Raw genomic sequence first — 14,827 nt, 5'->3', positions numbered from 1 at the left:
GAGTGATTATATGTTTTCCGAGCAAAGCTCGGATCTCCGAGATATTCTAATTTAAATTGGCCTAGGCCACAGTCAATATTGATACTGCTTTGACTGCCTGAAACGCTTCTTGTGAACCTCCCCTCTCCCACTTGGCCTACGCACAGTAGTCCATGTAAGGGCCACTTGCACCATCTCACTAACCCGGGGTTAACCGGTTAAACCTGGTGTTACCATAGTTACCAGTACAATTTGACACTTTGTTAACGGTTTAACTGCTTAACCCCGGGTTAGCGGGTTGGTGCAAGTGGTGGTAAAGGACTTAACACGTTTGACGCGTTCGGTATGAAACTATGGTAATAATAGGGAATATTACGCAAAACTCTGCGTAGAGGGCGTCAGTAACTTAATCACATGGCCTACCGTGAAACATGACAATCGAAAGTTCAGTTTCTGCATCTTTATCACTCTTGCCTATTCGATCGATAGAGAGGCAAATAACGAAATTTCGAGTTTCGCGGTAGGCCACCTGTAAACAAACCGCCTTGATGCATCAATGTCATAGTAAAAACTTGTCAATAAATTGTTTAAGGCGTAGTATGTATAAGCTCAAATGGCTCCTTAAGCCAGTTGAGGGTAGATGAAAACATTACGTGATCAAATAATGTAGGTTAAAGTCAGGTCGTTCAGTGACAGATCTAGGTGGTTATGTATTTGATTGGTTAACTAATAAATGTTATAACTACCCGAAAATTTACAAATTATTTGTTTACTTTTATTTAAATACAGATACAGAGTATAAGAAAACAGTGTAGACGTATTACATTTAAGGCCTCTTTCCCAGGATTACTTAGAAGCCATGTCAGAGGAAGAATTCGTGAAGCACCGCTCGGCGCTCGCGGCGCAGCGCCTCGAGCGGCCCAAGCGGATGTCTACTAAGGCCTCGCAGATATGGAGCGAGATCAGCGCACAGGTAAGAACGGGACGGGTGTAGCGTGTCAGAGCGGGTCGGAACAGTACGTGAAGCACCGCTCGGCGCTCGCGGCGCAGCGCCTCGAACGGCCCAAGCGGATGTCTACCAAGGCCTCGCAGATATGGACCGAGATCAGTGCACAGGTAAGAGCGGGACGGGTGTAGCGTGTCAGAGCGGGACGGAACAGTACGTGAAGCACCGCTCGGCGCTCGCGGCTCGAGCGGCCCAAGCGGATGTCTACCAAGGCCTTGCAGATATGGACCGAGATCAGTGCACAGGTAAGAACGGGACGGGTGTAGCGTGTCAGAGCGGGACGGAACAGTGCGTGAACCACCGCTCGGCACTCGCGGCGCAGCGCCTCGAGCGGCCCAAGCGGATGTCTACTAAGGCCTCGCAGATATGGAGCGAGATCAGCGCACAGGTAAGAACGAGACGGGTGTAGCGTGTCAGAGCGGGTCGGAACAGTATGTGAAGCACCGCTCGGCGCTCGCGGCGCAGCGCCTCGAACGGCCCAAGCGGATGTCTACCAAGGCCTCGCAGATATGGACCGAGATCAGTGCACAGGTAAGAGCGGGACGGGTGTAGCGTGTCAGAGCGGGACGGAACAGTACGTGAAGCACCGCTCGGCGCTCGCGGCTCGAGCGGCCCAAGCGGATGTCTACCAAGGCCTCGCAGATATGGACCGAGATCAGTGCACAGGTAAGAGCGGGACGGGTGTAGCGTGTCAGAGCGGGACGGAACAGTACGTGAAGCACCGCTCGGCGCTCGCGGCTCGAGCGGCCCAAGTGGATGTCTACCAAGGCCTTGCAGATATGGACCGAGATCAGTGCACAGGTAAGAGCGGGACGGGTGTAGCGTGTCAGAGCGGGACGGAACAGTACGTGAAGTACCGCTCGGCGCTCGCGGCTCGAGCGGCCCAAGCGGATGTCTACCAAGGCCTTGCAGATATGAACCGAGATCAGTGCACAGGTAAGAGCGGGACGGGTGTAGCGTGTCAGAGCGGGTCGGAACAGTACGTGAAGCACCGCTCGGCGCTCGCGGCTCGAGCGGCCCAAGCGGATGTCTACCAAGGCCTTGCAGATATGGACCGAGATCAGTGCACAGGTAAGAGTGGGACGGGTGTAGCGTGTCAGAGCGGGACGGAACAGTACGTGAAGCACCGCTCGGCGCTCGCGGCTCGAGCGGCCCAAGCGGATGTCTACCAAGGCCTTGCAGATATGGACCGAGATTAGTGCACAGGTAAGAGCGGGACGGGTGTAGCGTGTCAGAGCGGGACGGAACAGTACGTGAAGCACCGCTCGGCGCTCGCGGCTCGAGCGGCCCAAGCGGATGTCTACCAAGGCCTTGCAGATATGGACCGAGATCAGTGCACAGGTAAGAACGGGACGGGTGTAGCGTGTCAGAGCGGGACGGAACAGTGCGTGAACCACCGCTCGGCGCTCGCGGCGCAGCGCCTCGAGCGGCCCAAGCGGATGTCTACTAAGGCCTCGCAGATATGGAGCGAGATCAGCGCACAGGTAAGAACGAGACGGGTGTAGCGTGTCAGAGCGGGTCGGAACAGTATGTGAAGCACCGCTCGGCGCTCGCGGCGCAGCGCCTCGAACGGCCCAAGCGGATGTCTACCAAGGCCTCGCAGATATGGACCGAGATCAGTGCACAGGTAAGAGCGGGACGGGTGTAGCGTGTCAGAGCGGGACGGAACAGTAGTTGAAGCACCGCTCGGCGCTCGCGGCTCGAGCGGCCCAAGCGGATGTCTACCAAGGCCTCGCAGATATGGACCGAGATCAGTGCACAGGTAAGAGCGGGACGGGTGTAGCGTGTCAGAGCGGGACGGAACAGTACGTGAAGCACCGCTCGGCGCTCGCGGCTCGAGCGGCCCAAGTGGATGTCTACCAAGGCCTTGCAGATATGGACCGAGATCAGTGCACAGGTAAGAGCGGGACGGGTGTAGCGTGTCAGAGCGGGACGGAACAGTACGTGAAGCACCGCTCGGCGCTCGCGGCTCGAGCGGCCCAAGCGGATGTCTACCAAGGCCTTGCAGATATGGACCGAGATCAGTGCACAGGTAAGAGCGGGACGGGTGTAGCGTGTCAGAGCGGGTCGGAACAGTACGTGAAGCACCGCTCGGCGCTCGCGGCTCGAGCGGCCCAAGCGGATGTCTACCAAGGCCTCGCAGATATGGACCGAGATCAGTGCACAGGTAAGAGCGGGACGGGTGTAGCGTGTCAGAGCGGGACGGAACAGTACGTGAAGCACCGCTCGGCGCTCGCGGCGCAGCGGCTCGAGCGGCCCAAGTGGATGTCTACTAAGTAGGGAATGCAAATCGGTTATAACCGTAACCGAAATAATCGGTTATAACCGATTATTTTGACAAAATTTCATAACCGATTATTGGAAACTCGAATAACCAGTTACGGTTATTTATTTATGACTTATATTCTATTATTTTATCATCTAATGACTACAAAATCCTGCCTTTTTTGCCTGTGACGCCTGTGACTATAATTTTTGTCATTCGTGTACTTTAATAATGAAAATATATCAAAATTTCTTCCCTTATTTATGAAATATTTTTATTGAATATTGTATCACGTCCAAGGTCATATTTTCTTTTAATGAATTTTGTGTGTTTTATCAAATAACGAAGACATATACTCACATTCCCCACTACTGTACCTTTATTATGGTAATTTTCAAATGGCTACAAATATAATGACCACCAAAAAATACTTTGGTACCCTAAATAAAAAAATCATGCTTACCAAAAAAAATTACTGAACACCAAAAAAATAAGGCCTAAAAATACAAAAGTGCCACCACTTTAATTACGACTGCACTTCAAATTGTATTCAAATACCAAATATATTGAATGATCACCAAAAATCATTAATGATCACCAAATCTTGAAGACCAAATTAATGCGATATTTTCACCTAAATAAACCACTATGATTACCAAAAAATGTATACATATTACCAAATAAAGTAAACTGATGCCAAAATTACTAGCCCCTCCCGCTCAGCCCCCCGTAGCCCGCACCGCATACCTACCTAACCTAATCTACTTTTCTAGTAGCATTTCGTTATGCTACTAGAAAAGTAAGTTAAACTGCTATCAGTTAAGTGGGTTAGCTTAGGTTAGCACTGCGAACCTTACAGAAACGAAATGGTACTAGAAAAGTAGGTTAGGTTAAGTTTCAACTGCTACCCATACAGATACGAAACGCTACTAGAAAAGTGGGTTAGGTTAGGTTTGAACTGCGACCCTTACAGAAAAGAAATACTACTAGAAAAGTGGGTTAGGTTAGGTTTGAACTGCGACCCATACAGAAACGAAATGCTACTAGAAAAGTGGGTTAGGTTAGGTTTGAACTGCGACCCTTGCAGAAAAGAAATGCTACTAGAAAAGTGGGTTAGGTTAGGTTTGAACTGCGACCCTTACAGAAACTAAATGCTACTAGAAAAGTGGGTTAGGTTAGGTTAGAACTGCGACTGTTACAGAAATAAAATGCTACTAGAAAAAGATGACGAAGTGGATTAATTAATTTAATAGGATAACGATATATTAAATGTTTGCACATTTTTAATTAAAATGTGGTTACAATTTTTGTGATCATTTACTATTTTTGCGTTTACAATGATTATTTTGGAGCCATTTGCTTTAATAGGATAGCAAGATTTAAAAATTTGGTTATCATTTTACATTAAAATGGAGTTCTAATTTTGGTGGTCATTTACTATTTTTGGGTTTACAATGATTATTTTGGTGTCATTTTCTTTAATAGGATAGCAAGATGTAAAAATTTGGTTATCATTTCACATTAAAATGGGGTTTGAAATTTGGTAATCATTGACTATTTTTGGGTTAATAATGATTAGTTTGGTGTCATTTCCTTTAAAAGGATAGTAAAATGCAATAAAATTGGTAATCATTTCACATTAAAATGGTGTTATAATTTTGGTGATCATTCGTGATTTTAGGGTGGTAAAATAGATTTTTTTGGTATTAAATTTTACTAAATCTGGTGATCAGTTAAATAGCAGCCTTTTCAAATTACTTCATTGTAAATTTATAATTTTTAGTCGAATTTTTTTACGGTTACGTAACCGATTATAACCGATATTCGGTTATTTTTCGGGCATAACCGAAACCGGTTATGAAGTTTTGCCGGTTATTGCATTCCCTACTTCAAATTCAAATTGTAACAACCACATTATAATATCGCAAGCTTAAAACTTATATACACGTGACAAATGTTTTAGGTATACAACTTTGACCGGCCGCGGGTGGAGGTGGACATTCTCAACACAGTTACTAAGGAGGAGCTCATACAGTTCTATAAGGTAAACATTATTATTGATTAAGGGGACTAAAACTAAATCAATTTATTTATGGGTTTCTTTTATCCATACTATCCATACTACAGGGTCATTGTTGGACCGTTAGTCATATTGTGCGAAGTGATTAGGTAGGTCATACTGAACAACTTTTTCTATGGGACTAACCCCGAAATCCCAAAAAAAAAATCTGGCCTTCCCATAGAAAACGGCGACATCCACTCGACCAAAATGTATGAAACGGCCAAAAAATGTTTGTGATTTCGGAGTTGGTAATAGAAATAGAAATAGCTACCTTAATATGCTTTCCTCTTTTGGGTTTCTCCCTGGACATATTCTACCAACTCGACTAAGTAGCTGTCTAGACCATTACATGCTGAAACTAGACATTAGTAAACTAACCGCTCGTATAGCAGTCCTAAACACCTCGGTAACAGACCACCATGTGATATTCTTAGCTCTTTTGACAAGTAGTACGAGAGTCAGTTGCCCAAAAACAGTGGAAAAAATAGATTACGAAAAAGCATTACTTCACCTGCGTCATAATAATTTCGAATCATTACTTACAAGTTACAAGCAATGACCCTGAATTTATTACTGAACAACTTATTAAAAAAATTAAAGCATCCCTAATGGAAAGCAAAGAGGTAAAACGCATTCCTAAAAAACTACGCTCTATCAAACCTTGGATTACACCAGGTAAACTTAGATGTATCAAGAATAGAAATAGGATGCAACTAAAACTACGCCATAATCCTGATAACGAAGTCCTGAGGATCACATACAAGCGAAATTATTGTACAAATTTGTTAAAAAAACTAAAAAATAAATATGAGAGAGAATTACTGACTAAAGGCAGAGGGCAACGCAAAAGCACTTTGGAAGACAATTAAGAACATAACTTACTATAAATCAACAGATAATCAGACTTCCGCGCTCTTAAATTCTAACCTAACCCCTCTGGATGCTGTTAACAACTTAAATGAATTATTTGCTAACATGGGTAAAAACCTCGCGGAAGATATTTTAACCCACCCAGCTCAGAACGATACCCCTAACTTAACAAACTACTTTAATCCTTCATCTTTCGTTTGGCTTGATACTGATGAGTCCGAGGTAGATAGTATACTTATGAATTTAAAATCCAATAGTGCCTCTGGATGGGACGATATTCCTACCCGCTTCTTAAAGCTCGCTAGGAACATTATAGTCCCGATTATATGTAGACTTGCAAACCTTAGCTTTGCTGAAGGAGTATTCCCACGACTACTTAAGCAAGCTATTGTTATTCCTGTGCACAAGAGTGGAGAGAGGGATGATGTCAATAACTTCCGGCCTATATCTATACTTCCAGCTATTTCAAAAATAATCGAAAAATTAATAAACACGCGACTTTCTAATTATTTTAACAAATTCAAAATTTTATCTGACAATCAATTTGGATTTCGACAAGGTAAATCCACGGAGGATGCGGTTATGGCACTAACGTCGATAATAACTGAAACTGTTGACCAAAACCGTAAATGCTTAGCTATATTCCTTGATCTAAAAAAGGCATTTGACACCGTCTCTCTCCCCACTCTCGTTCACAAACTTGAGATTATGGGAATCAGGGGAAAACCACTCGACCTATTGAATAGCTATCTCCATAGTCGAACCCAGAAAGTTAGAATTGGTCCTTATATTAGTGATGAGAAGTCTATTTCTTTTGGAGTACCTCAAGGAAGTGTCCTTGGTCCCACCTTATTTTTAGTATACATCAATGACCTAACATATCTTGAAATTGACGGAGGTAGCATAATTTCATATGCAGATGATACTGTTGTTGTTTTTAGTGAAGTCACTTGGGACAAAGTGTATGCAAATACAGAAAAAGGACTACATAAAATATCTGCTTGGCTAAGATCCAACCTACTTACACTAAACGAGTCCAAAACAAAATACATGTGCTTCACTAAATACAACAACTCGCAACCACCATCACTAAAAATTCACGGATGTAACCTAACAAACACTCAGCTTTGTCAGTGTAATAGCATTGACAAGGTTGAATCCATTAGATACCTTGGCGTTATTCTCGATCAGCGTCTCTCCTGGTATGGGCATATCGAATATGTAAATTGCAGAATAAGAATGTTAACCTGGTTATTTAAGAAATTAAAACAAATCGCGTCTCTTAATTTATTAAAACAAATATATACTGCTTTGGCCGAATCCATTATGACATACTGCATTACCATCTGGGGAGGATCAAGCAAAACCAAGTTTTTTGATGTCGAACGAGGCCAAAGGTTCCTGTTAAAACTCTCGAAACCTTACAGATTCCCTACAACTGAGCTGTACCAAATATCTAATCTTCTCTCAATGCGTAAACTGAATATTTTAAATACTATATTAAGATTACACAAATCTCTCAAATATGAAGAACCAAATACCACTCGTAGGAGAAAACCTAAAGCTGCCCCCATTCCCAAGTTAAAATCTGTGTTCGCGAAGCGGCAATATGTTTCACAAGCAGCCCACTTATATAATTTAGTTGATGCCACACTATCCATCTATCCACTCCAGGCATATAAATGTAAAAAAGTAGTCCGGGATTGGTTAAATAATTTAAACTATGAGCAAACAGAGCTATTATTACATTCTAATACTCGGTAATAGATATAAATTTAATTCGTCATATATATATTTTTTTTGATAATTAATCAATATAACTTATACCTAGGGGCTATTCATAAATTACGTCATTTCAAATTAGGGGGGGGGGGGGGGTCTGGACATCGGATGACGGTAGCATGAAGTAGGAGGAAATGGGGTCATTTGAAGCATGATTTTTGGATGATTACAGGGGGGGGGGGGTCAAAAATCGTCAAAAATCGATGACGTAATTTATGGACAGCCCCCTATCATTAACATACGTTCTCACACACACACGCACACACACACGCACACACACACACACACACACACACACACACACACACACACACACACACACACACACACACACACACACACACACACACACACACACACACACACACACACACACACACACACACACACACACACACACACACACACACACACACACGCGCGCGCGCGTAATAAACAGACGAACAATCACCAAATACCCACACCCACACACACACACATTATTAATATGTGACGTCCCACGGTCAAAGGTACCTTATGGCGGGTATGGAGTTATGCATACCCCAGTAATCTACAATAAATAAGCTATCGATAACACAAAAGATCAACCTTCTAGGTTGCGTAGTTACAGAGATATGATTTTTTGAAAATAATGTTGTGAAATGAGCAACTTTACGATAGAGAAGTTTTAAGTTTAGCCGCCTAAAAAACTATGTTCCTGAAGTAAGTTACATAGTTGACTACAAATAATAATGCCTTACATATCTGAGATTAAAAAAATATTGCGACTTGTTCTGTAATGCAAATAGAAACTTTTGATATCGACTGATTTATGTGTATACTAACCAATCTCTTGAAAATAAAGTTTTATTTCATTTTCACGATTGATTGCAATGAGCTCTCAAGATTTAAATTTTATCTATTAGAAAACGACACTGACAGACAGTTTAAGCAAAAAACAATACCGATTTAGAGGTGAAAATGTATTTTCTGACTTTTTCATATAAAATCACAAAATTGAATATTTTTACTTTTAATGTGACACACAATCAATTTTTCTGAGCACATATGAAAGAAATTCTGTCATTCAAATGAAATAAATCCTAAAACCCCAACTAAATACTATATTTAACCCCTTATGCCACTTTAAACTTACATAACAATAACAGTATTTGCTCCATACATTTACGAAAAGGTACCTTATGGAAATAAATCTAATAATACATCACTACAAAATATCAATCATATTATAGTTTATCTTTTATGAATAGAAAATATTAATTTACATTAAACTGCCCCCAATTTAATTAGTTCTTCGTCATAATAATCTTAAAAAAGACCAATAATTTGTATGTAATGAAAAGGTACCTTGTGGTCAAGTTACATGATGAGGCATGATGATGATGGAACAGTTAGGATAAACTAATAATATTTTGGGGTTAAGATGGTATAAATCGTCTATTTCTTATCAATAATATATTTCGGTTGCTATTGAAGATAAGCGGCATTGAGGTTCAATGACCTCAGATATTCCATAAGGTAATGCGTCGGGTATTGGCATTTTTCAGCAAACCAATGGCTGATTTACTGCATGCGACCAAACCAAATGAAGATTATTCTAGTTAAGAAAGACTTGACGAGAGTAACTTTGGTATAATAGCAGTCTACTTGGATTTGTGATGTTGGTCTATGTACGGTTATAATATTTGCGAGGCGCCCCAACCAGAACTGAAATTATCAAATTAGTTTTGCAGAATGCTAATACAGTTCTCTACCAAACTTCTTTTCCCGTATTGACTAGTTTTTTTGGGAATTTTCAATCTTTTTTCCATAAGGTACCTTTTCTACTAAACTCTGAGACGACATTACTAGGCTTATAACTAACTTATAACAAAAATAAAAACAGGTAAACAAACGTTACGCATTAAGGTTTCAGATCACACAATAAAAAAAAAATGAGCATTTTTTCACCTCTTTACAAAACATTTAATATCTCCGAAACTAGAAACCCTCATAAGGTACCTTTTCCCGTGGAACGTCACATATAGGTAATTTAATATAACACATAACATATAGCATAGCCTATTATTTTCCTAATGTTAAAACAAAACTTTCATGCTATATACTAAAATAATTATTTCCCCTATATATAAGTACTCTAAGATTATTACATAACATTGAATTGTTAACTTAACAACTTAGTTACTTAGTTAATTTAGTCTAATTATATATTTTAATGTATTACTTTCTGTACCTACATAATTAACGATTATTGTATTGGTTTGTATACCCTTAACTTGCTGCTGGAAGAGCGGGGTCTCCTGACACAAGTATTGATATACTTACTAGGAGGTCCCAACCCTTTCTCAATTTGAAACACAATGATTGTGACCAATAAACGATTTTTCATTTTTTTTTTCATGATTAAAACTTAGAACGCCTTTTGACTTAGATCCTTGTTCTCTCACTGAGGTATGGCGCCATCTTTTCGAGCGATGGCGCCTTTGGCCTATACTCGTGTAGATGGCGACACCTTTACACATTTAACAAATTTAACACATATCAGTGAAAGAACAAAGATCAAAGTCAAATGGCGTTCTAAAAGTTTTAATCATGTGTCGAAAGATGGCAGTAAATTTACCGTGGCTACAAAATTTACTTTGAAAAGTTGCTAAGCGGGCGAGGTGTTCAAAATTACCTTGACACGCTCTTATTCTCTTAACAATAAAGTCGCGTCAAGATAATTTTAAACACCTCGCCCGCTAAGCCATTTCTGCTGACTGTACTGTACCATAATGTTGACACTTTATGCTACCGTCAGCAACAGAAGTAGCTAAGCGAGCGAGTTGTTACGACTAAATAAAACTGGCCAAGTGCGAGTCGGACTCGCGCTCGAAGGGTTCCGTACCATTACGCAATAAAACGGCATATAAATCATGTTTGTTTCCCATATAACAAACGTGACTTATATGCCGTCGTGATTTTATGCTCCACTTAAATATATATTTTTTTGAAAATGTTAGAGGAGGCCTATGCCAAGAGGCAAACTGAGCTTCGTGACATATTATAACAAACAAGAACATGTCTAGCACTCACACAAAAGAGAAGTTCAGAATAACAAGGCTTATCATCATCATCAAATATATATTTTATTCTGTTTTTAGTATTTGTTGTTATGGCAGCAACAGAAATACATCATCTGTGAAAATTTCAACTGTCTATCACGGTTCATGCGATACAGCCAAGTGACAGACAGACGGACGGACAGACGGACAGCGGAGTCTTAGTAATAGGGTCCCGTTTTTACCCTTTGGGCACATTTTGAACATGCTATCCGCTTATCAACTGCTGCTTTAGCTTACTTCTGGAATTTTGGGGGATAAGTTTACCTTCGAGCTTGTATATAATAAAATATTTGTTGTAGAAACATATAAGCGATTCGTCGGAGGACCGACAAAAGTTGTCGGTGTACATCGTGTCGACGGCAGAGGGCGGCGCCGGCGCCAGCGGCGAGAAGAGAGACGAGGAGAAAACTGAGGCCAAGGTATGTCTGTCTCACTCTGTATGTTAGGTATAGAAACAGAATTCATCGGTGGACCAACAAGTTGTCGGTGTACATCGTGTCGACGGCAGAGGGAGGCGCCGGCGCCAGCGGCGAGAAGAGAGACGAGGAGAAAACTGAGGCCAAGGTATGTCTGTCTCATTCTGTATGTTAGGTATAGAAACAAAATTCGTCGGTGGACCGACAAGTTGTCGGTGTACATCGTGTCGACGGCAGAGAGCGGCGCCGGCGCCAGCGGCGAGAAGAGAGACGAGGAGAAAACTGAGGCCAAGGTATGTCTGTCTCACTCTGTATGTTAGGTATAGAAACAGAATTCGTCGGTGGACCGACAAGTTGTCGGTGTACATCGTGTCGACGGCAGAGGGCGGCGCCGGCGCCAGCGGCGAGAAGAGAGACGAGGAGAAAACTGAGGCCAAGGTATGTCTGTCTCACTCTGTATGTTAGGTATAGAAACAGAATTCGTCGGTGGACCAACAAGTTGTCGGTGTACATCGTCTCGGCGGCGGAGGACGGCGCCGGCGCCAGCGGCGAGAAGAGAGACGAGGAGAAAACTGAGGCCAAGGTATGTTATGTCATAGAGAACTATAGGTAAGTACAGGTATATGGCGGTCGAGACTTTTGGACCTTGGTCGTCAGACACCAAAACCTTAAATTCAATTCAATTAAATTTTTTATTAATAAAATATACCTTTTACACCGCAAATTTGTAACAAACAACATATTTTATCTTACCTTTACCCCTTTTTTCTTTTTTTTTTTTACCTTAATAAAGGATATCTCCCGAAAACTTTTTGGGGTGTCTGATGGCGACCTACGAGCAGGGCTTAAAGGCTCAGCTTAACCATACAGCGAGGAAATGCGCCAGTGTCCTGGGACTATGCCCCAGGTGACATTAGGGTTCGTCGAAAATTCATTAAGTATCTATGTAAATATTGTAAATACATATATATTGTAATATTTGTAATTAACTTTAAATGAATAAAAATCCCAGTAAACTTAAGTACAGAAAAAGTGGTAACTCCATACATCAATTTTCTTACCAAAACGCGAGTTATTTCGTAGTCGAAATCTATCGTGTCACAAGTGTCCGCTACTGACGAAAAATGTACTGCTAAAACAATTGACAACTAATATTATAAGGCAGAAGGAGTTAAAAAGAGAAGAGAGAAAGAGAGAGGGAATCGAGCGTATATTCTTATTCACCCACTAAAATCAGTATAGGTATGTATCGGTAAAAACTTACCTCCTTATTCATAAACGCGCTATTTACAAACCTAACCGTTTGTCTTTATCTGTTATTTTGACTTATGTATTTGTAAGAAAGGGATAAAACATAATTTATATCAGGCCCGTAAAGTTTTATGAATATGGGGGTTGACCTTTTGAACGCCAGATGTCGTAGGAATATGCCGTGCCGCGGACGCCAGGCGATCGTTATTATTTAAGCGAAATTGAACTTTACGGAGTCCCGCGTAAGTCCCTATTGCATTGGCGAAGCTGACGGCTGTAGCGTCGTTCCGATGACGACCACAACCGTGGCGGTCAAAAGGTTAAAAGTAAGGGAAGGGGAAGAATTGGTGGTTTTCAGACTTGCCCGACATCCAGAATTACCCGAACACACCATATTTTTTGATGTTTTGAAATGCATTTTCAATTTTATTACTTCTTCTTCCTCGCGGTATCCCGGCATTTTGCCACGGCTCATGGGAGCCTGGGGTCCGCTTGGCAACTAATCCCAGGAATTGGCGTAGGCACTAGTTTTTACGAAACCGACTGCCATATGACCTTCCAACCCAGAGGGGAAACTAGGTCTTATTGGGATTAGTCCGGTTTCCTCACGACGTTTTCCTTCACCAAAAAGCGACTGGTAAATATCAATTGACATTACGTACATAAGTTCCGAAAAACTCATTGGTACGTACGATACGAGCCGGGGTTTGAACCCGCGACCTCCGGATTGAAAGTCGCACGCTTTTACCGCTAGGCCACCAGCGTTTTATTACTAATGGCCTAATGGCAAATAATACCTTTATAAGTTTATAACACTTTAAACTCCTGCGTTTTGTACACATAATTAATAATTAAATTTAATTGCTTTAAACCCGTTAATGACATTAAATACCTTGTTTCAGCCCACCGTCATCTCGGATCTCGTGGAGTTCAAATCGAGGAGACGCCTCTACGCGCACCCCGTGCCCTTCACCAACATACCGCGAAAAGGGGCCCAATGCAAGCTGTAACCTCCAACATAGACCAGTTAACCCTTTCAGTGCCAGCGCGTGCTATAGGGACCGTGCGCGTTGAAGGTTCTGCCATCTTGTGGCCTGAATCGGAAACATAAACATGTGCATTGCCAAAGCAAGTGCTACCATCTACCGTTCTCGTCGGTACGTTTCCTTGTGCATAGTAGGTTCTGCCATCTTGTGGGCTACATCGGAAGCATAAACTTCATATTTACGCCTCTCGCCAAAAATCTGACGGCTCCTATGCAGCCCCCGATAGTTCATGGCCGGGTCTGGCCTAGTGGGTAGTGACCCTGCCTGTGAAGCCGATGGTCCTGGGTTCGAATCCCGGTAAGGACATTTATTTGTTCCTGAGTCATGGGTGTTTCCTATGATAAGTATGTATTTATCTATATAAGTATGTATATCCTCGCCTAGGACCCATAGTACAAGCTTTGCTTAGTTTGGGGCTAGGTTGATCTGTGTAAGATGTCCCCTTATATTTATTACTTTATTTCAAAAACATTTATTTACATACAATATATATACAGTGGTACTACTAAACGAAATTAATAACTAGCTTAAATCTAAAATAGGCCCTTATTTCAAATGAATTTCAAACCTACATGTGTTTATAGAGTAATGAATTTGCACAAATATATTCTAAAATGTCGTTTTTATCTTCACGTATTCAACGGTCTCCTACGAAGCAGATCCCGGGTTGGGGTGCCCCTTAATACGCCTAACATTAATTGTCATAATATGAATTGGCATAACATAATTGTTCATAACATTAAACAGGCATAATAATAAAAAAGCAATGCTCTCCAAAGGGCCTCTACATGTTGGATCTATATCCCCACGCAAGGCCCGTGAAATCCAAAACGAAAAAGCATAACACCAAAGAGAATTTGAAATAGAGTAATATTGTCAAAGTGAATTATGTAGTAGGCCATGAGTAGGCCAAAAGTATGGCGCCATCGCTCGATAGGATGGCACCCTGCCTTTGGCCTATCCTCGACTAGATGGCGATACTTTTTGTCATTTTACTGGAGTGTGCACCATATATGACATGCACACTCTCACATGTACCATAATA

The 14,827-nt window shown here is 41.8% G+C and overlaps 1 protein-coding gene across 1 annotated transcript in view; it reads left to right on the top strand.

Moving 5' to 3' along the window:
- LOC134803426 (insulin-degrading enzyme) overlaps window positions 1–14,590 on the top strand; it is a 67,614-nt gene extending 53,024 nt beyond the window's left edge. The window contains exons 23-26 of the mRNA XM_063776244.1: window positions 824–952; window positions 5,215–5,295; window positions 11,369–11,488; window positions 13,639–14,590. Of these exons, the coding sequence (XP_063632314.1) occupies window positions 824–952; window positions 5,215–5,295; window positions 11,369–11,488; window positions 13,639–13,746 (438 nt within the window). The 3' untranslated portion in view covers window positions 13,747–14,590. The remainder of the gene's footprint in view (window positions 1–823; window positions 953–5,214; window positions 5,296–11,368; window positions 11,489–13,638) is intronic.
- The last annotated feature ends 237 nt before the right edge of the window (window positions 14,591–14,827 follow it).

This window comes from Cydia splendana, chromosome 26 (assembly GCF_910591565.1).
Source record: "Cydia splendana chromosome 26, ilCydSple1.2, whole genome shotgun sequence".
Taxonomy (NCBI): domain Eukaryota; kingdom Metazoa; phylum Arthropoda; class Insecta; order Lepidoptera; family Tortricidae; genus Cydia; species Cydia splendana.
The sequence above is the reverse complement of the archived record's forward strand: the minus strand, read 5'-3'. Positions and strand labels throughout refer to the sequence as shown.